At 34.4% G+C, this 23,696-nt stretch overlaps 1 protein-coding gene and 1 long non-coding RNA gene across 2 annotated transcripts in view; one reads left to right on the top strand and one right to left on the bottom strand.

Moving 5' to 3' along the window:
- LOC137764137 (uncharacterized) overlaps positions 1-13,636 on the top strand; it is a 31,447-nt gene extending 17,811 nt beyond the window's left edge. The window contains exon 3 of the long non-coding RNA XR_011073923.1: positions 13,577-13,636. This is a non-coding gene — a long non-coding RNA (uncharacterized lncRNA). The remainder of the gene's footprint in view (positions 1-13,576) is intronic.
- LOC137764133 (UDP-glucuronosyltransferase 2A2-like) overlaps positions 1-23,696 on the bottom strand; it is a 47,612-nt gene that overhangs the window by 17,892 nt on the left and 6,024 nt on the right. The window contains 2 exon segments of the mRNA XM_068542856.1: positions 16,212-16,454; positions 16,457-16,840. Coding sequence (XP_068398957.1) covers positions 16,212-16,454; positions 16,457-16,840 — 627 coding nt within the window.

Below are 23,696 nucleotides of genomic sequence, written 5' to 3'. Positions count from 1 at the left end.
TTAGTTTAAAATTCCTAAGTCAATTGACGGGCTTAAAAAGATGTTTGTAATGCATATCATAGAAAAAAAGGCTTTAGAGTCCCTAAAATTCCAGACCGGTTAGAGATCAATAGAATAAACAGCCCATAAGAAAATGGAATAATTGCTGACCACCTAAGAAAAGGTCTGAAGATAAAGGTTAAATGTTTCAAAAGTTTTAGAGGGCATTGTGGCAGAGATATAAGTACCAAAGTTTAGGGCAATTTTTTTTTTTTTTTTTTTTTTGTAACACCAGAGCTGGAACAATCGAAGTATAGCTTTCACACTAGACCAGTTCAATGATTTGTTATACCCATTCATATGAATATTACTAAATCAATATAAAGGATAATGTAGATTTTAAAATGTTGTGTGGAAAGATGTCAAATCTATATTAAGTGAAAAAATAGGTAAACATGAATATTTAGTCATCGTTCCTACCGGTAAAAGAAAGAAAAAAATGTATATTTATGCTTAATAATACATAGACAATATCTTGATGTAAAAACAAGAAAAGTTAATAGTGCTTATGTAGGAGAAACATGAAGTTAATTATCATTCATTATATATACCTTTGTTCCATTAGAATTTTTTAGCAATTTGTATTAGTTATTTTTATCATGACATCAGGAATGAAATTATACTCATAGTGCATTCAGAATTGCTTAATAAAGAACATGAGAGTACAACAATGAAAATCAATGACAGTACTTACAGTAAAAGAAAAACCTATTAAAGATGTTAGAGTTAAAAATTTGCCATTGATCCTAAGGACTGTATTTGTTTCATAATACGTATACATACAGAATCCTATACCTTTCCTCTATTTATGTATAATATGACAAATGTCCTAGAAAGTTATTGATTAGAACTAGGGCAGCATCTCTAACAGAGTATATTTCTAATTCTGTGTTTTGTGTTTATTTGTGAGGGAAGAATTGAGGCCAAGACCCTGGTCTTATTTACCTTAAATCCACACACTGCCTATATCCAGGAAGTTCCTATCAGTTGTTAAATTATTTATTGTGAAATCAATTCAGTGTAAATTCAAAATCGTGTGTAAATCTAAGGATTTTTAAAGTGGGTTCTTTTGAGTATTAGCTCTGTGAAACAATGTGTCTATTAAAAATCAGTGCTATGGACTGAACTATGTTCCTCTAACATTAACATATTGAAGTCTGACTGTATTTGAAGATAGGTCCTTTAAAGAGGTAGTTAAAATTAAATGAAGTTATAAGAGTGGGGCCCTAATCCAACATGACAGATCACCTTATAAGAACAGGAAGAGACACTATGAATGTACATATACAGAGGAAAGACCATGAGAGGACATAGCAAGAAGGTGACCATCTACAAGCCAGAGAGATAGGCCTCAAGGGAAACCAGCCTTGACAACACCTTGGTCTTGGACTTCTAGCTTCCAGAACTGTGAGAAAATAAACTTCTGTTTTTTTTATGCCATCTAGTCTTTTAGATTTAGTTATAGCATCCCTAGCAAACTACTACATTAAGGAAGTTAAATTAGTTAATTTTTCTAATACCCAGTATGATCTTTTGTTTGTTAGTTCATGTTTCTGCATGACTCTCAAAAATATTTGGAGTGATAACAAATGCTGGAGAGGGTGTGGAGAAAAGGGAACCCTCCTACATTGTTGGTGGAAATGTAAGTTGGTGCAGCCACTATGGAAAACAGTATGGAGGTTCCTCAAAAAATGAAAATTAGAACCATATGGTCCAGCAATCCCACTCCTGGGCATATATCCAGAGAAAACCATAATTCGAAAAGATACATGCACCCCAATGTTCATAGCAGCACTATTCACAATAGCCAAGACATGGAAACAACCTAAATGTCCATCGACAGATGAATGGATAAAGAAGATGTAGTACATATATACAATGGAAGACTACTCAGCAATAACAAAGAATGAAATAATGCCATTTGCAGCAACACGGCTGGAACTAGAGATTATCATCCTAAGTAAGTCAGAAAGAGAAAGACAAATACCATATGATATCACTTATATGTGGAATCTAAAATATGACACATATGAACCTATCTATGAAAGAGAAACAGATTCACAGATATAGAGAACAGACTTGTGGTTGCCAAGGGGGAGGGAGGTGGGGAAGGGATAGAGTGGGAATTCTGGGTTAACAGATGCATTATTATATATAGAATGGATAAACAACAAGGTCCTACTGTATAGCACAGAGAACTATATTCAATATCCTGAGATAAACCATAACGGAAAAAGAGTATAAAAAAGAATGTATACATATATATAACTGAATCACTTTGCTATACAGCAGAGATTAACACAACATTGTAAATCAACTATAGTTCAGTAAAAAAAAACTATTTGAAGTGAAAGCCAGCCTCAGCCGATGGGATCAGATAAGAGCTAGATATGTGAAAATTGTAAAGCAAAACTATTCTTTATTAAAAAAAGAAAGCGATTAAAAATAGAACGTATGTAACTAGTGAAGTGAAAAATATGCTGTTTTTAACACCTCAAGCTGTAAACTCTTTTAAGTTTTTCTATTTAATTTTCCAGGTTTCTGTATTATGCTCCCCCAAGAAACATAAAACATACTAGGAAACTTTTCAGTATGACCAGCTATGATGAAGCAGTTCACCTAGGACTTACTGAAGTTTCATCCCAAATTTATGAGAGAGATAGGAATAGAAGGTACTCTGGTCCAACAGGAGAATGGTATAAATTTTAAATCTAATAATCTATGATTTTCAAAATTTGTAGAGCAAAATTCAAAGTAAGTTAAATAACAAATTTAATCCCATTGTTAATATAGCTTAGGTTTCAGTTTTTTACTGGAACCAGGCAAGAAGATTATCTTCCTCTTTCAACAAACATTACACTCTCTTTACCAATAAGAAGTCAAACGTCCTCCTTTATGAAAACTTAGTGTACTAAACTTATTTGTGATATCCTGCATCTGACAAAAATACATCTTCCACTGGATTGACATTTAATAGCATGTTTTATATTTCATTTTGTTTTGGTAACAATCTTTTAAGTATTGAAGTATCCTACAAAATAGATGACTGTAAAGAAAGAGTAACCATAGCAAGATATTTCTTGCCTCCCCTTCCCAATTATTTATTGAATAACAGTTCTTTGCTATCACTTGTGGAATTTTATGTGGAAGTGAAAGTTTTAAAAATATATTCCTTTCATCTTCCTAGACTTTTCTTAAACCTCCTTAGCTTCTTCTGACAACAACTTTAGAATGAAAAGCAGAGTCTCTTACCTAATACTTTACTGTAAAACTGGTCCCAAAGCTGAGTGTCATATTGTTGGCGCCCGAAGTCAAAGAAAATGGAAAGTATTAAATTTTTTACCCTTTCTGGAAATGTCATTTTGTCTGTTAGTCCTACCATGGCAACAGGCACATAAGAAGGCAGAGCTGGAAGTTTCCCACAATATTCCTCCATTGTGCTACCCAAGGAGAGCCTTAGCGTGTACACAAAAGGGACTCCCAGAAACTCAGCAATCAGCTCTTCACAGGGCATCACAGGGTCTATAATCATAACATTATAGTTGGTTTCCTGGAGTTTCTTCATGATTGACTGGTTGTAGACAACACTCTCACACAGAAGTGTTAAATGTCTACTTATTTGAAGAAAAAATTCTTGCAGTTGTTTTGCTGATTGTTAGGGTGACAATGATGTCATGACATTAACAGACAGGTCTGAAAAGTCATTTAGTGTATTTTCAGCAGTCTCTCTGTCCTGTGGCACAGGGATCACCTCAAAGTTCAGTGTGGAAGGCTTGTTGTGATCCATGATGAGATTTTGTGGGGACACCAACACAGTTACTTCGTAGCCCCATTTTGTGAGTTTCTCCAAAATAACCTTTAGATTGAGCCAATGACTCATGTCACAGGGCCACACCAGGACCTTCTCACAGAATCCACAGCCAGTGTATCTGAGCTGCAGCAGTAGAATTGCTGAAACCCATTTCTCAGACACAATGACAGCAGCTCACTCACTCACTGCTCTACAAAGGTTGAATATTTGCTGGGCACAGAAATGAAGTGACAATTTAGGCATAGATCAAGTTAAAAATTAATTTCTAGAGTTAGGAAATGGCACTTACATGCAGAGAACTTTGCCAGTGTTTTTAACTGTGCACAGTACTATATGAAATTTGTTCAGGAGGAGATATGAAATATTTATATATTTTGGAGGAAATGATTACCACATTCTAGGAGTTTGTTTTAAATATGTTAAAATAGAAAATATATTTTTAAATGACAATTTTAAAATGTGATAGAAGAAGCCATTTAAGTAAGTCTAGTAAATAATATGGTATATCTTTTGGAACTGATGATTAATAATTTGGGGAAACATAAAATGTAGGTCTGGTCATAAGGTTGGTCACATGCTAGTATGCGGATAAAACACATACATCACATAATATAGAAGGAATATACTAAATACTGTTCAAAGGTACAGAGTTTCAGGGCCTCAGAAAATGCTGTCACTCTAATGTGAAGAAAATCAGACAAAGCTTCAAGATGGAGGGGACATTTCAGCTGAGCCCAGAAGCAAAGATTACAGGAGAAGGGTTCTGAAGGTGAATAGAAGAACAGGAGAAAAAGATGAATATGTAAGTCATGGTCATTTAAGCATACAGTTATTAGTTCAGTATGTATGGAGCAGAGGCTATCACAAAAGAACTGTGCAGAAAAGGAAAATATTAGTTACAATAAGACACTTTGGAGAGCCTTGAATGCTGTACTCTGGGTTCAGTTTTAATCTCCATAAAAATATGTCTACTCAAATTTTCAAATCAGGTTCAGAAAATGATCATATATATCCTTTAATAAAACTATTCTGGCCTCTAAATAGGATCTGAGTTGTAGAGAAAAAAGAATATGTAAGTGGTTAAAAATTAGGAAAGCAAGATTTGATGAGAGTATCAGGGAGAATATAATATTGATTTGTGAATGGAGAGCATAGAATGAAAGTCTTAATGACTGATGCGAAGTGAAAGGTGACCAGCAGTTAACAAGGAAGTGCTTGGTTTACACTTTGAGCAACCAGAGTGTGATAATGACACTAGCAAAATCATGAAACACTAAAGGAAGAGTAGCTATCAGAAGAATTTTTGACCTGCAGTGTGTAAGTTAAAGACTGGACATGTCTGTGAATCCAAGAGAGGGGTAAAATTTAGAAGTACAGATTTTGTGTCCAATCATCCATCCATATTTCAATCCAATTCCAATTCTTCTCCAAATTCTTGATATTTCATACCTTCAACAAGCAATTTTTAGCACTTATTATATACCAGATTCTATATTATTCGCAGGGCATAAAGAGACAAGTAAGATACAGTTCTAATTCAAAATGATCTCACAGATTATTGCAGAAAATAAGTTAACCAGTTACCTAATACTTATTCTACAAGTATAAGGGAGATGGATCATATAAGGTAGAGATGAATTGAGGAAGGGCAAAGCCCATGAAGGAGGTTGCTTAGTGGAGGAAGGAAATGATGGAATTATGAGTTAACTAAGTCTTTAAGAGTCTATTTAGCAGGTTGAAAAGTATCACTTAGAAGTAAAAGATAATATTAATGTATCTGTGTTCTAAGAAGTGTGGCATAGTTATACCAAGGGTTATATTCAGTTACAAAATTATACTGATTTCAATAATTTGAAAGAGATATATTGAAATTTCAAATCCCTTGAGAGCTTATCTGTTTTGCTAAAATGAAAACACAGCGTAGGTTTGCTTAGAAGATGCCAAGATAAATCCAGGACCAAGGATTGAGGGTTGTGGTGTGTTGCATAGTTAGGCTAAGTTCTGGTAGTAATTGGTAAAAAGCAGAATCCAAAAGAGAGTCAGAAAACAAGAAGATAGGACAGAACCATAAATCCACGAAAAGAAAAATTGAGATAACATTATAATCTTAAAGGAAGAAGGTCCTTTTATACAGGATAAGTAACCCAGAAGTGATTCGAAAAAAAAGACTGATAAATTTATCTACTCACTATGACAAAATTCATATGTTGTAAACAGCTTAAACAAAGTCAGAGAGAGCAGAGATATATAATACAGTTCAGAAATTGACCACAACATACATGTGTAATTTGGTAGAGAAATATTTCTAAGTTCTTTTATTATATGAGAAAACTAAGGTAGAACTCAGATTTTGAAGAAGGATTTATTTGCATAAATTTAAAAGTATAGGCTTTTTTTCACTTACGTAAAACTGAAACATTTAAAATTCTAGATAAAATGTAAAATTGCCCCATTAAAATTCATTTTTGATTTGGCAAGAAAGTAAAACGGCAGCAGGATCAAAGCAGGATTTCTGATGTTCAAGCTTGTCATTTCTTTGAAGAATACACAGTATAGGGCAGGAGTAGGGAGAAGGAAAGTCTGAAGGTTTGCCTAAGACCCCACACCCCGCGTATGCTCATGTAATGTTAGATTCTCAAGATATGGCCTCACTTTTATGAATAATTCCTTTACACAGAAGTTTACAGCAAGGAAAATTGCTATTTTTGACTTGCCATTGTATGGATGAAAAAAATCTTCCCTTAGAATTAACACAGTCAGCTTTTGTATGGATTTCCAGCTCAAACTAGAAAAGGCTCTTTGAAGAAACTTTGACCCCAGCTTCAAAGGTTCCCACAGATAAAATTTCAAGGGAAATAAACAGCTCCTTTTCACAAGGAAACAAGGCTTCAGGACTGAGAACCAGAAAAAGCAACAGAGACCAGAAATATTAGCACAATGATTTGAAATATTATTATTGTTTGAAATGAAAAATAAAATTATTTTGTACAATATATTTAAGGCTATGAAAGTGAAGTCCGAAAATATGGGCAAGGAACAAGAGATTAAAAAGAATAATTGTGAAAATTTGCTAAAGAAATAAAGTGAATTTCTGGAAATTAAGAATTCAACAAATAAAATTTAAAAGTCAATTTTGATTGAAGTGCAGATTAAAAGCAACTGTACAAATGAACAGTGACCCAAAAGAGAAATCAGAAGATGTTACGTAGAATTAAGTTCTGAATTAAAAAATGAAATAGGAAATATGATAGAATGGTGAAGAGGCATGGAGAATAGACTTAAGACTTGAATCTAGTTAGTGGTTTTGCCTACTTGGTGCCTCCTCTCTCAAGTCTTTTTTCACTCTTTAAAGCTTGTGCATTTTTCATGCAACCAGTCTGCACAGCTAAGCCCTACATTTATGTTCCTTTAACCAAATCTTCCAATTACTTTAAATTTTTAAATAAATAATCATTTTAAACATAAAAAGTTTCAAATTAAGTTTAGAGATTTCTGTATACCCTGCAGTAGTTATTACTATGTGTTTGCCTAATAGTGATTTTCTATTTCCATTACTCCTTCTGTAACTATTAATTGGAAATTTACTGTAAAGGTTTGTAAAAATATGGGCAAACATATGAATAGCATGATTTGCATAGTCTCACAGTATCTCCCTTCAAGATACTTATTAATTACAAAAGGTGAAATAGGGAGAATCCTGGCAGACACCATCTTAACTAAGTGATCAAAATATGGTCACTAGTAATAACCTATCTCTATGATGTGCCTCTGCTATGTCACACTGTGAAGGACACAAGATCGCTTTGGTAGTATTCTTACCCCAAATGCATCATCTCACCCTAATCACAAGAGAATACCAGAAAAAACAGTTGAGGGATATTCTGAAAAATAACTAGCCAGTACTCTTCATAAAGGAAAAAACAAAGAAAGACTGTGGGAACTGTCAGAAATTGAAGAGTAGGGAGACTGGACAAGTAAACACAAGGGGGAAACCTGGATTGTATATTGGAAAGAAAAAAGGGTATCATCAGGATAATTGACAATGTTTTAATAAGAATTCCAAGTTTTGATAATTTTATTATGGTTGTGTAAATGTAATGTTAGAAACCCAGTCAATTAAAAAATTCAATTGTTCCTTCTATATTTATTAATTAGAATTTAAAGAATTTCCTACTTATTCAATTATTTATTTACTTATATTGCTATAACTCAAAAATTTATTTTTATAGATTCTATTTAATTTATTATCATTATTTATTTTATTGCTCAAATTGTCACAGATTTTGGAAACTTTTTCATATATTAGTTCCTACGTCCTTTTGATATGGCCCCATCATTTCCAAGCACTCTTTACTTTCTGACACCACAAAATGTTTCAGGATCTTCTACTATTTTCACAGCCCCAACCTTAAAATCAACCATTTCTTCAATGAATGCTGGTTCATTTTATTAGAGAATGGCACTTAAAACTCAAGATGAGCATGTTAGGTGTGTTCAGTGCTACTGGGGTTTTAGTCTTATTCAGAAGACAAAGCTAGTAAATATACTTGCACATACTAATACTCACATAACAACATGGGGAATATAGCCAATATTTTGTAATAACTGTAAATGGGAAGTAACTTTTAAAAATTGTGTTTAAAAAAGGATGCACTAGGGGGAAAATAAAAGAAAATAAAACTGCCATAACTTTCAAATGCTATAGTTGTCTACATTGAAATTCAAAGAAACATATAGCCACTGCTAAGTTACAGCTCTGCACCTAGAGAGACAAACTTTCAACTTATACATATATATATATATATAATATTATATATAATGTATAGAGAGATGTTCTGCATATGTAATGTTTTACAAACTTGAACATATCCATAGTATAATATTGCATACACAAACATATATATTAAACATATGTAATGTTTTTAAGTTGATATGTCTAGTTTTGTTCCTGCAGAATGAATGGCCCTTCTGCTTCCTCAGAGCTGTTGTCTGCTTGGATCTTGTGCGTCAGCTCTTAATTGGGTGGGGAGGTGACATATTTAACCTATTTTGTACTTAGTGTTTTTAGTGTTATATTTTACTGACGGTAATAAATGTCATCTTATGAAAAAGAAAAAAAGAATTAGCTGAACTTTAACTCTGACTCCCTATGCAAAGAATTACCAATCTCCTGGTACTTTCAGGTATAACATTTAGCTTTAACAGGGCCAAAAAAAACTAGTCCACTTATTGTGTAAATATGTGAGGTTCCTACATTGAATGGGAAGATTGAGTTCATCATTTGATAAGCCAACTTCTATATTAATGTTCATTCAGGGAGTCAGTGCAGAATGTTAAAAATAAAATTCTTTTTAGGGAGAGGGAAGGGAGGAGAGGCAAGATAGGGGTAGGGGATTAAGAGATACAATCTACTATGTATAAAGTAAGTAAGCTACAAGGATATTTTGTACAGCACAGAAAATATAGCTAATATTTTGTAATAACTATAAATTGAGTATAAGCTTTAAAAATTGTGACTTACTATGTTGTACACCTGAAACCTATAAAATATTGTAAATCAACTATACCTCAATAAATTTTTTAAAAAGTAAAAAAAAAATTTAATAAAAATGCTTTGATAAACTGAAAAAAAGGTGATATGTCTATATAATATGCACTATATATAATAGTATATAATATATAATACCACTTTATATGGATAAATGCATATGTTCAACTTTAAACAATATCTACAACATCAATATCAATATAGACACACACACATATATATAATACTGATAATTTTGGAATAAAAAAACAGTAAGAATAAAAAATAAAACATCATAGATATTCAATAAAACAAAGTGTAATTCAATATTGCAATGTAAATTTCTGTGTAAAATGTTTTTCCTGTACCATTTATTGAAGAGAGCATCATCCTTTCTCCATTGTATGTTCTTTGCTCCTTTGTTGTAAATTAATTCTCCATATATGTGTGGGTTTATTTCTGGCCTCTCAATTCTGTTCCATTGATTTATGTATCTGTTTTTCAGTCAATGCCACGTGTCTTGATTATTATAACTTTGTAATATAGCTTAAAATCAGGGAGCGTGGTACCTCCAGTGTATTGAGTTCTTCAGCTCCAGAATTTCTGTTTGATTCTTTTGAGAGTTTAAATCTCCTTGGTAAATTATTCTTTCTGTTAATTAATTCATTAATTGTATTCCTGAGCTCATTGAATTGACTTTCGGAGTTCTCTTGTAGCTTGTTGGGGTTTCTTCATGATAGCTATTTTGAATTCTCTATCAGATTGTGATATTCAGTGATTTTAAGATTGGTTTCTGGACAACTGTCATTTTCTTTTTGTGGTACAATGTTACTGTGGATCTTCATGGAGCTTGATGAGTTGTTCCTCTGCTGGCACATTCAAAGTAGTGAATGTCTTTCTATTGTTTTCCAGTACGTGGCACCATAGCAAAGGTTTTTCGTTTCTCTTACCTGCGCTGACTGGTTATATTTGAGAGTAGGCACTTTCCACCCTCTGCTAACTCTGTCATGGGTGTTGCCTAGTGCTGGCATTGTCACTGCTTTGGAGTCCCTGGTGCCTTGCTGCTGCTGATGTCACTGGCATTGCTGCCTGAGGCTCCAGGATAGTGGGTGCTTCTGCTCTGTCTGCCATCTCCTGAGTCACGCATGGGCTTGTTCTCCACAGGGGGTGGGGGAAGATGGAGGGAAGTGGGGGTCACGGGTTCCTCCGCTGTTTTCGGGGTTATTGGGTTCACAGGCACTACCACTGGAGGCAGGGGCGAGGGCCTGGAGTTGTGGGTGTCTCCATGGTTAGAGGGACAGAGTCATAGACACTGCTCCCACTGCTGCCTGGTTACCTGTGGCTGCAAGCACCATTGCAGCCAGGAGGCCTGAGTCGTGTGCACTGCCTTCCCTGCTGTAACCATGTTCTCTGGGGCTGAGTTGCTGGGATTACAAGCATCACCTCTCCTGTTCCCTTGGTTACACCTTCTCTAGGTATTCTAGTCCACTCACATTTAGATGTACACTTGGTACATCTAGGAAGGGCATTAGCTGCCAAATCACTGAATAGAAGACTAGACCAGAGATGCTTGATGGATCACAGATTGAACATGAATGACAATGTAATGATGTTACTTTTACAGTTAAAATGATTATAGGGTGTATTAAAAAGCTCAAGAGAGAAAAATGGAAGTCCAAAGAAAACAAAAACACTAATTCAAAAAGATATATGCACCCCAATGTTCATAGCAGCATTATTTACAATAGTCAAGTTATGGAAGTAATCTAAGTGTTCACCAACAGAAGAATGGATAAAGAAGATGTGAGGTTTTTATATATACACATACATAGACACAATGGAATATTACTCAGCCATAAAAAAGAGTGAAATCTGCCATTTGCAACAATGTGGATGGACCTAGAGGATATTATGCTTAGTAAAATAAGTTGGACAGAGAAAGACAAGTGCTCTAAGTTATCACTTATATTTGGAATCTAAAAAATAAAACAAACAAATGTACATAACAAAACAGACTCACAGATATAGAGAACAAACCAGTGGTTACCAGTGGGGAGGGGGAAGTGGGATTAAGAGATACAAACTACTATATGTAAAATAAATAAGCAATAAGGATATATTGTACAGCACAGAGAATATAGCTAGTGTTTTACAACTTTAAATGGGGTATCATCTATAAAAATATTGAATCACTGTCATACACCTGAAACAAATATATTATAATATTGTAAATCAATTATAGTTCAATAAAAAAAGAAAAATGGAAGTAAGTAAGAAAACTGAACTAAATGGTAGGAGTTATTCAGTCTGATAAGTGTCTAAAAAGTTCTGGAGAGCTGCCATGTTAGAAAGGGATCTTAGAGATTGATTGACGTGTTGGTTACAAAGGTATATACATCTGATAAAACAAAGCACTGTATGCTTTATGTACTTTTTAAAAAGAAACATGCAAATTAACCTTTAATAAAAAATAATAATGAGCACATCAACAATATGGTTACAATTAAAATAAAAGAAAAAAGAAAATGCCCAGTGAGATGAAAATGGAAAACAATTGGAATCCTAGTAAATGGCTGATGAGATTATCAATCAGCACAAGTGCTTGGGAAACTAGAATTTAGCAATATCTTCTAAAGCTAAACAGATGCATAACCTATGACTTAGCAATTCCACTCTTATGTGTATACCCCATACTATGACATACATGTATTCACCAAAAGAAATGCACAAGAATGTTCATAGCAGTGTTTATCATACATAGCCAAAACCAAGATACCCTACATGACCAACAACAGTAGAATAGGTAAGTAAAATGTATATTAATTCAATAGACAGATTTGAGAATGAACATACTATACCTACATGCAACGACCTGGACAAAAAAAAAAAAAAAATGATGTTAAATAAAAGGAGCAAAATACAAAAGAGCCATAATGTGTGGTTCAATTATACAGTTTAAAATCAGGCAAGTTTAATCTGTGGTGTTAGAGGTCAAGAAAGTCGTTACCCTTAGATAGGAGTTGTAGGGACTGATGTAAGGAGGCATAAGACGTTATGGGTGTAATAATGTTTTGCGTATTGGCTTGGGTGCTGGTTGCATGGGTGGCTTTATATTGCAAAACTGCAATGAGCTGTACAATTTATGATTTATGTTTTACCTCCAAAGAAAGGTTACAGAGAATTTTAAAAATCTCACAGCACTGGCCACAGGAAGACCGTATGTGAGAAGGAATTAAAAGCCTATGTGAGAGCAGATTAACAGAGAGATCCACGTTTTCCAGGGAAAGGATGAGATATTGGCAATGAGGATTAGAATGGGAGTGAGTTACAGAAAAACAAACAAATAAAATAATATTGGGCCCAGAAAGGGTGCCAGAAATCAAATGTAAAAAACGTAGTGAGTAACCTAGCCCAGTTTCAGTCAAGTGGGGTAGATGGGAAATGTTATGAGGCTTATTTATTTAATTAATTTATTTATTTTAATGGTCTGGGAAAAGGTAGGGATAGTTCTAGGGAATCCATCTAAAATTTAGCAGCAGGGAAAGAGGGACCAACATGGAACCCACACGGTACTTAGAGGTAAAAGCAGGCTGCACTGGATGAGTGTTACATAGATTAGTACTGGGCTTTCCTCTCTCCTGTCTGCAGTGTGCTGGGAAAAATGGAGACAGACCAGGAAACCAAAAGACACAGGCAAAATGGGACTATTCAGTTTCTTTACCGGTTTAACTATTTTCATTACAACATTCAAGTCCTTGGCCTTCCTATAGCTGTAGCAAAGGCTAGTCTCAAATCCTTCCCACATGAGAACTACCTATGTGCTATATGTACAGCAAATCTCTCTGAGGTTGGGGGAGAGATCAGACTCAGTGCAATTTGAAGATGCCTTGCAGAACAATTAGCCAGGGCAAGATTTATTAATAGATTCACTCCTTAATATGAATAACAATATCGGCATATTCCCAGATATGCCTGTTCCATTAGGTGTTAGAAGCATATTTAAAATTGAATTGATGATAATTTTAATTTACTTCATTCATAAAAGATTTCTTCACTGATAAATAAAACAGAATTTTTAACCAGTGAAGTTAGATATTTCCTTGTTACTTCTATTTCTTTCAAAATAGATTTTTGAGGGTTTTTGTTTGTTTTTTAACCACATTTAAGCATGCTATTTTTCTCTTCTATTTTTCTCACAGAACTGAAGAACACTCATTGAAATGGAAACTTCCCAGAAATTTGACATTATGAAATCTCTTGTGTTCAAAGATAATAATATCAAATATAAGGTACCTGCCCTATTTCAGTATCAATTTACATTTAACAGGTGTCTCTAATACTTTAAGAATGTAATTGAAAACAAAAGACAAATTGGATTTTACCAGTTCTTCTTGGAAATATAGCTTGATTTGAAATAAAATATTCAAGGTAGTTATTTGTTGTTCAACTACATTTAGTAACATGAGGAGCATAAAGGATTTAAGTAAATAAAATATTTAATTTCTTAATATGTGGGATTTCTGAAGCTAGATTAGTATACTATGCAAATAAGAAGTTGGGAACATTCTGTTTCACAAAGGCTTTTTCACACGTTATATAATTTGTCATGGTTTCCTTTGAGAAGGGAGATTTAGTATATCCCAGAGGCTGTTTATGTTCTACAAATATTTACTGACTACTTTCTATGTACATAGTCCCATGATAGTATAATTAGGGCATTGTCATTACAGAGTTCTTGTGTAGTTTGGTGTAAATAATATTCAGCATAAGTATAATCCTTCATAATTGACATAACATTTCCATCCATAAAGTGTCATATGGTCATCCTAAAGAGTACTGTGAAATAATTTCCCCATTTTAAGGAGAAGGATGTGCTGTGACTTGAGTTTACCTGCCTGATATCACACATTTAGCAAATGGAACTTGAACCCAGAATCTCCTGTGCTTTGCAAGGCCCTTCACTATTTTACTTTTTACATCTCCCTATTTATAGACAGTTACCTTATTCAAAACCCACAGTAGTTGGTGTGTGATACATATATGCGCAGTGATAACTATTATAGCACACATTTCAAATGTCTTGGGAAATAATCATGTGAATAACACCTAAATTTAAAGCGAAATATGTTTTTGAAGCATATGAAATTTGGAACCCAGAAAAAAAGAAAATATAGTTATATTACATTATAAAAGATATAAAAACACAGAATTTTACTTTCAAAATTCTACCATATCCACAAAAGTATGTGCAAAATTTAATTACCTTGCATATGTTTTATTTATATGTGTGTGATATGTTCAATATCTTTCCTCTAGACTAATTCCACAAAGAAGTTTAAAAGTGATGGAAAACAGGATAAAGAGTATTCCAAAATCAAGGAAAGAGAAAAATTTTACAGATTCTACTTGTGAAAGGTAAGATTTAAGGTCAAGTTATATTAAATCTTTATTGTAAATCCTTATAAGTCCTGCATCTATGGCCTGCCATGGGTTTTTGCACTTGTTTTTACCTATGCCTGAAATGATTTTCCTCCAGGTATCCTACTGGTTCTCACCCTCACTGCTCTCAGGTCTTTGTCTGAATGTCATCTTTTCATTTCAGACCTTCCTTTGCCACCCTACTTATAAGTATAACACTACTTGCAAAACTGTCTAGTCTTCGTGTTTTACTACATAGCATATATCACAGTCTAACACCCTGTATATTTTATAGATTCATTTTATTTGTTGACTGCCTGCTTTTACTAGTGTGAGCTCCATAAGGGTAGAGTAGAGATTTTGATCTGTTTTGCTAACTGTTGTATTCCCAGTACATAGAAAAGAGGTAGGTACTGGGCTGGTATTTGGTAACTTTTCTACACAAAGAAAGCGAGATGGATGGAAGGAAGGAAGGAAGGAGGGAGGGAAAGAGGAAGGAAGGAAGGAAGAGGGAAGGAAGAAAGTAAAAGAAATGAAGGAAGATAGGGAGAGAGGGAATAAGGAAGAAAAGAAATAAAGGGAGGGACAGAGGAAGGGCAAAATGTGAGTAAAAGAATAGTATTTTGCATATTACCTTTGTAAGAAAGTACCATTGGTAGCATCAACTATTAATTTTTGCTGTTAATTAGTATCCCTGCTACTACTAATAGATCTAGAGAAAAAAAGCATTAATTAGAAAAGAAAACAGAAAAATAAAGAAAGGAAGACTCATGAAGATGAGAAAAAGAAATAATATATACAATGAACCAGAACTGGCCTTGACAGTTTGTTTTATTTTGTTTGATGCCCATAACGGGATCTGTGAGACAAGGAACCTTGAGGTTTGCCAAAGGTCCCTGAGCAATTAAGTTGGAGGCAGTGCTGGCACAAGCACCCAGGGGAACCTAAGGATGGAGAGATAGTGAGAGGCAGAGAAGAGTATAAATTCAAGTTTCCAATGCCTAATCCTAGGCTTTTTAAAGCTTCCTCAGACAAAGAAAAAGTGAAGAATGAAGAAGGGAAAGTAAATCAGGTATCACTTCAAAATGTGTGTCAAGGTATTTTTTAGCAGTGTCATAATTTACCCTAGTAAAAGTATTTTCATTTATATTTGAAGATTGATTTACACATTGAAAAGCTATTACCTACATAAGCACAACATTATTTGCTTTGAGACAACAACATACGTATTAATACCACCACTCCCTTTTCTAGGAATTTATCCAGAAATAATGTTCAAGGATGTGTACAAAGATATAATAAGTGTATTTACTTCAGCTTGGCATGGGCAGTGGTATGGAAACCTTCTGCTGTATTAACAATAAGAATAAATAAGATATCTGGAATCAATAGTAAGAGAATATTATAGAGACTTACCTAGGATTTTGCTGTAGTATGAATTCCATTCTCCCCAGTAGGACTGAAATATATAGTCTTGCAGAGGATAAGATGTGGTATTTTTAACCCTTTTACCAAAGGTCATCTGGTCAGTGAGCTCTGAAAGTGCCGCAGGTACATAGGAGGCAGGTGCTGGGATTTTTCCACAGTGTCTCTCCACTGCTGAGGCTGGAGAGAACCTCGACCTGTACATAAATGGAATTCCTGATTTCAGAGCAACAGTTCTCCACAGATTGTTACTGGGTCGGCTAGCAGCACATCAAAGCCTCCTTTCTGAAGTCTTGCCATTAACTTGGGGCTCTTTAATACTCCATCACAGATTTGTATATTAATTCAAAAAAAAGTATGTAGGAGTTTTCCTAGTTCTTTGTGGACAGTCCAGAGTGTGAGAGGAGTTGGTCTGTGATCTATCCACAGCATTATCAGATGTTCAATTAAGGAGTCGATGTTGCTTTTCTTGTAGGAAACAGATATCACCTCAAAATTCACAAGAGAATCATCAATGGAGTTGACGAATAGAGTCGCTGATGAAGCCTGTACAGTCACATTGTGATTTCTTTGATTCAACTCTTCTAAAATGATCTTAATGTTTAACCAATGGCTATCATCTGTTGGCTAAATTAGCACATTCCCACTTAGAACAATTTCAATCAGAGTCAAATTAAAAATCAGAAGATGGGAAAACCTCTTTGGCATGGTGATATCCATTATGGAAACCATCCTACTACAGATCTTTTAAGACGAAAAGAAACTTTCAAAGTATATTTAGGTAGATTATTTTTTCAAACAAAATAATATCTAATGCGATCGCTACACTCATTCATAAGTCAATTGATCTATAGATTAAAAGGAAAACAATATAACTCAAATTCTTGAATATATTAATATGATTAGTCCAACAAAAGAAATGAAATCTGGCCCTATTTTAAAAAAAAAGAAGCAGGCAGGTTATAAGCCTGATATCTGTGTTCTCTGTGAAAATAACCATAATTTATAAAATGTGCCTTCAATTTAGTATATCTTTCCCCAAATTAGGTTAAGTGAAAAATAATACTTCCCACTGCTAAAGTCACTTTGCCAACACTTGCAGAACTTTCAAGCTGGCTATCTTTATTATAAGGCATTTCTACATGCATTGTCTAACTCAATCCTTTTCATAATCTTGCTTAGCAGACGTGATTTACTCCATTTCATGGATAATGAAACTAATGTTGAATTGCAAAAGCAATTCAGAATATCCAGAAGCATATTTGACAGAGTAGTACAATTGGGACGATAATCATAACACTATTTCACTCATTTCTGGCTTTTTACAATGTCATGTCTCATCTTTGTTAAGTTTCAGGAACTTTGGCAATGCCCAGTGACCAGCATTATTATCATTTCCCCATGGCTCATATTTAGGAAAATATTAAAAACAAGCTTCCCTTAGAGGAGGTTTGCTCAAACACTTCAAGAACTTTTAGATTAATTGGGTAATATAGTAATTTACTACACATTTGATAGAGGACAGTTTTCTTCTCTGATAAAGCAAATTGATCACTGTCTCCTTGTTGCAGGGAAATTTTTTATTTTCTTCCCTATGATATCTTTATACACAATCAAGGAGACAGCGACCAGCACCCTGAGAAACCATACGCTTTTTACTCAGAGCTGTTTAGTAGCTTAAATTAGGTGAACTCTAGAGTTCAACAGCCCCGGATTCAAAAACTGACCCTTAACAAGATTTGTGACCCTGATGAATTATCTAGACCCTCTCAGCCTTAGTTTTCTCATGTGTAAATGAGAGATGATGCTAATTTGTTATATTACATTGTAAATTAGCAATAATATCTGCAAAGCTGCTTTGCAGACTGCTTGGTTCAGAGCAAGAGTTTAGTAATGTTAGCAGTTTAATAAATTTGTCTAAAGATTGACCAGTAAATCAGCGGGTTAGCTACAGAATTACTGGCTAGACATGGATGTAATGATATCTGTTAGTTGAGGTTCTTAGTGAACGCCAAACTGAACAAGGGCAACTATATACTGGTGCTATTTTAAAAGTTAAAATCTTTAAAGGCTGCCATTAAAAAGAGAAAATAAGAACAAATAAAGTGATTAAAAGGATAGAAACCAGGAACTGAGATTGGAAATTAAGTGCTGGGTTTTCTCTTTATGATCTTTTGCCCTTGAATTGTGTCATTGTGTCACTTTAAGGAACAAAAGGACCAGGAAGGCAGAGAAAGGGAAAGAGGGGAGAGAGAAGTGATGTTTTTAGAATGATTGTATTTGTGTCCTTTCAAGAGCTAGCCTCAATTTGGTTATAGGGGCAGTAATTTTAAAATTAATTAGATTTTGAAACAAAACAGCAGGAGAAGAGTATGACTAATCTTGATGGCCATTAAAATGGCCTAGTGAAGAGAATTTAAAATAGCTTCATAAAGAAATCTGTTGCTGTCATGACCTTCTTATAAAAAGGAGACAAAAAACAACAACCTGTAAAGGATAACTGAAAATTTATTTATAAAATACTGAGATTTATTCAATTATTGAAGTCCTTGTAAGTATAATATAGTAATTAATTAGACATTACTCACTAGCAACTGCTATGATAACATTTAAAAGCTTATCAAAATATACCCAAGAATCAAATGCAGGTAGGCAGCCCTAAATTACCCTGAATTTAAACAAAAATTCAAGAGTTCAAGGAGTTAACTTTCCACTGTTAAGTGGTCTCTTCAGGACAATAACAAAATTATATAATTTAATAAAGACAATAGGAGATAATAGAATTAATTAGTAGCTGATATATATATATTATTTTTGTTTTCAAATTATTCTTGGATGTTAAAGTGTTTAATCTCATTGCCATCAGTGTAGGTGTCTGTTCCGTTTATTCTCTGGTTTCCTGTATACCTGAAATGCTTCATAATTTACAAATTCAAAAATGATGAAGAGATTAAAAAATAAATTATGTTTGGGGACACATGCAGTATAAGCTTAGATTTAAATTTCCATCAGTGAAAAAATAATATGCTAAATATGCATAATTTCATGAAAAAATGAAGTTCTGTAATTTAAAACGACCACATATTTGTTTGCTTTATGAGTTCACTATAGCTCTTCTGGATACGGTTTCAGTAATAGCATGTGGGATTGTCATTCTATAGCCAACATAAGTCCAGTTTGCCCATCTCCATCATTTTGTATGTAAGAAAATAGATCGATCAACAGAGGTTTAAATAATCTGAAAGTCACAATGCTGGAAATGCACTAGTATTCTGGTTCCCAGTCCAATGTTCCTTCTTCTGTAATCTACTTTTTAAATTGAATAGTTGAGATACATTTTATAACAGTAAAAATTAGAAAACATTACATTTCACAATGGTGAATATTTGATAATGACATCTTAAACATAACTAAAGAGCTCAGAAAATAATTTAAAAAACATATGCCTGTGAAACAATACATAAGTACCATGAGTGAAAAATAGTCATAGAAAATTTGCACCAATTACGATATTGTTCTTGTACTTTGAATTGTCGGAGAGGAAAAAATCTTTCCCTCTACCTTTTCTAGGTTCTTTTGGCTCATCTAAAAATTAAATCGACGTGACACAGATGAACAGGAGAAAAACCAAATTTAGTGACATGCGGGGTCTCCTCAAGACTATGAGGCCCAAGAACAAGTTAGGCAACTGAGGCCTATATGCCACCTGAGGGAAGGAGAAGGGGGTAAGGGTTTGGGGCTTTAGAGTGGAGGAAGGCAATTCACATATAGATGGAAAAACAAATATTTGGTAAACAAATGTTTGCTGTGCCATAGAGACAATGGGATGCAGATTGGACTTTGCTCTCCAGGCCCTGCTGAGTTTTCCTACCACAGTAGCCATTGTTCTCTGTAGATTTCTCTGGTGAGAGGGCACTTCCTGGACAGGGCCTCTTATCTAAATTCTTTTAAGCAGTTAAAGGGAAGGTAAAAAGAAAGACTTCCTGAGTCTTTGTCTCTTAAAAGCAATCAGCTCCAGATAATCCTCAAGCCAAAGAGACACATTTTGGGGTGGAAGATTTTGTTCCCCTTCAGAATCAATTGCTCCTTTTCATTCTCTATTTTGAAAGAGAGGACTCCAAAGGGGAATAAAACAGACATACATTTCTCAGAATAAGATTTAACGAGGTTTTGTATATAACACTTGTTGGAGAATGTTAGTCATCTGTATAAAACTAAATTAGACTTAAAGTATCTTAAAATGTATAATGCTATTAGTTTGAATTGAGAATGTTTAAAACAACACTTTTGTACAGGAGTTTTTCTTACAATTTTTTTCCCCAAACACATGCCCTGGCTTGAAGCTTTCCTCTTTCTGTACATTGCCCTGGATGCTAGGATTTAATTGTGCTGATCATTTCTCGTTGTCACTCAGATTTGGAGGTGGCTCCAGAGGCCACAAAAGCCTACAAACCAGTCTTCACACTGTTTTAGGAACCTGAGTAATCAACTCTTTAGTAACTTTAAAGTTTTAGCCTTACATTAGTACTTCAATTTTGTTTGAGTTCCTTGATTGTCATTTAGTTAATTCATTTGAAATTTTATTTATTTTTAATTTTCTTCATTTATACGTTTTTAATATGATGGATTGTTTCTTTTTTGTTAACATCTTTATTGGAGTATAATTGCTTTACAATGGTGTGTTAGTTTCTGCTGTATAACAAAGTGAATCAGCTATACATATATCCCCATATATCGTCCCTCTTGCATCTCCCTCCCACCCTCCCTATCCCACCCCTCTAGGTGGACACAAACCACCAAACTGATCTCCCTGTGCTATGCAGCTGCTTCCCACTAGCTATCTATTTTACATTTGGTAGTGTATATATGTCCATGCCAGTCTCTCACTTTGTCCCAGCTTACCCTTCCCCCTCCCTGTGTTCTCAAGTCCATTCTCTATGTCTGCTCTTTATTCCTGTCTTTCCCCTAGGTTCTTCAGAACCATTTTTAATTTTTTAGATTCCATATATATGTGTTAGCATACAGTATTTGTTTTTATCTTTCTGACTTACTTCACTCTGTATGACAGACTCTATGTCCATCCATCTCACTAGAAATAACACAGTTTTGTTTCTTTTTATGGCTGAGCAATAGTCCATTGTATATATGTGCCACATCTTCTTTATCCATTCATCTGTCAATGGACACTTAGATTGCTTCCATGTCCTGGCTATTGTAAATAGAGCTTCAATGAACATTGTGGTACATGACTCTTTTTGAATTATGGTTTTCTCAGGGTATATGCCCAGTAGTGGGATTGATGGGTCATATGGTAGTTCTATTTTTAATTTTTTAAGGAACCTCCGTACTGTTCTCCATAGTGGTGGTATCAATTCACATTCCCACCAACAGTGCAAGAGGGTTCCCTTTTCTCCACACCCTTTCCAAAATTTATTGTTTGTAGATTTTCTGTTGATGGCCATGACCAGTGTGAGGTGATACCTCATTGTAGTTTGGATTTGAATTTCTCTAATGATTAGTGATGTTGAGCATCCTTTCATGTGTTTGCTGGCAATCTGTATATCTTCTTTGGAGAAATGTCTATTCAGGTCTTCTGCCCATTTTTGGATTGGGCTCTTTGTTTTTTTGATATTGAGCTGCATGAGCTGCTTGTAAATTTTGAGATTAACCCTTTGTCAGTTGCTTCGTTTGCAAATATTTTCTCCCATTCTGAGGGTTGTCTTTTGGTCTTGTTTATGGTTTCCTTTGCTGTGCAAAAGCTTTTAAGTTTCATTAGGTCCCATTTGTTTATTTTTGTTTCCATTTCTCTAGGAGGTGGGTCAAAAAGGATCTTTCTGTGATTTATGTCATAGAGTGTTCTGCCTATGTTTTCCTCTAAGAGTTTTATAGTGTCTGACCTTATGTTTAGGTCTTTAATCCATTTTGAGTTTATTTTTGTGTATGGTGTTAGGGAGTGCTCTAATTTCATTCTTTTGCATGCAGCTGTCCAGTTTTCCCAGCGCCACTTATTGAAGAGGCTCTCTTTTCTCCATTGTATATTCTTGCCTCTTTTATCAAAGATAAGGTCAGCATATGTGCATGGGTTTATCTCTGGGCTTTCTATCCTGTTCCATTGATTTATATTTCTGTTCTTTGGCCAGTACCATACTGTCTTGATTACTGTAGCTTTGTAGTATAGTCTGAAGTCAGGGAGCCTGATTCCTCCAGCTCTGTTTTTCTTTCTCAATATTGCTTTGGCTATTCGAGGTCTTTTGTGTTTCCATACAAATTGTGAAATTTTTTGTTCTAGCTCTAGTGAAAAGTGCCATTGGTAGTTTGATAGAGACTGTATTGAATCTGTAGATTGCTTTGAGTAGTATAGTCATTTTCACAATGTTGATTCTTCCAATCCAAGAACATGGTATATCTCTCCATCTGTTTGTATCATCTTTAATTTCATCAGTGTCTTATAATTTTCTGCATACAGGTGTTTTGTCTCCTTAGGTAGGTTTATTCCTAGGTATTTTGTTCTTTTTGTTGCAATGGTAAATGGGAGTGTTTCCTTAATTTCTCTTTCATATTTTGCATCATTAGTGTATAGGAATGCAAGAGATTTCTGTGCATTAATTCTACCAGAAAACTACTAGAGCTAATCAATGAATTTGGTAAAGTAGCCAGATACAAAATTAATGCACAGAAATCTAATTTGAAATTTTAAATTTAGGTGAGCTTTCTTTTTGCCCCTTTGTTTTACCCTGTATAAACTGAGTATTGTCTAAAGCTTTCTTTTTAGCCCTTGGTCTGGCATTAAATCCTTCACCACTTCCTTGATTGTAACCCCAGACAAGTTACTCAGCACCATTACAAAATAGGGGAGAATGACAGTGCATATTTTCTGTAGTTATGAGGACTGAGTGAAGCAATGCATGTAAATTATTCAGAATAGCATTTGTACTCAATAAATGTTAGCTATATTTGATATTGTAGGGAGAGAATCTGACTTTAAAATGATCAGTTTAACCAGATCAGATCGCCTAGATCTCATCACTTAGACCCACCTCCTCTCTTCCACTCCTCAGACAATAGCCCCCTGGGACACCTGAGCTTTAGTGCAGATGTTCCCAAACACTTGCAATTTCCTCCACAAGTGTCAGTGATGCTCAGTCTCCAGGCACATCACAAATGATCTATCACTAACAATATATTCAGTTGCAAAGTTCAAAAATGATTTAAGAAATACACAGATATAAAGCTCAAGATTATACCTATAAAGATTATAACCTTCATTCCCTTTCATTGAGTGGGAGCAAAAAAGAGTGAAAGCTGTTCCTGGGAATTGTGCATGTCCCACAGCAAGTTCCATCTTGGTTGTCATGCCGCCTATGGCTATCATCCAGCTGATGGGTGATTGTGTAAAAGGGAATGCTACCAGTGGTGATTTGAAAAATTCTAACCAATCAAGATTAACTTAAATTTTGAAATAGAAGAAGAAAGGAA

This window comes from Eschrichtius robustus, chromosome 4, assembly GCF_028021215.1.
Source record: "Eschrichtius robustus isolate mEscRob2 chromosome 4, mEscRob2.pri, whole genome shotgun sequence".
NCBI lineage: Eukaryota > Metazoa > Chordata > Mammalia > Artiodactyla > Eschrichtiidae > Eschrichtius > Eschrichtius robustus.
This window is presented reverse-complemented; position numbering and strand designations above follow the sequence as displayed.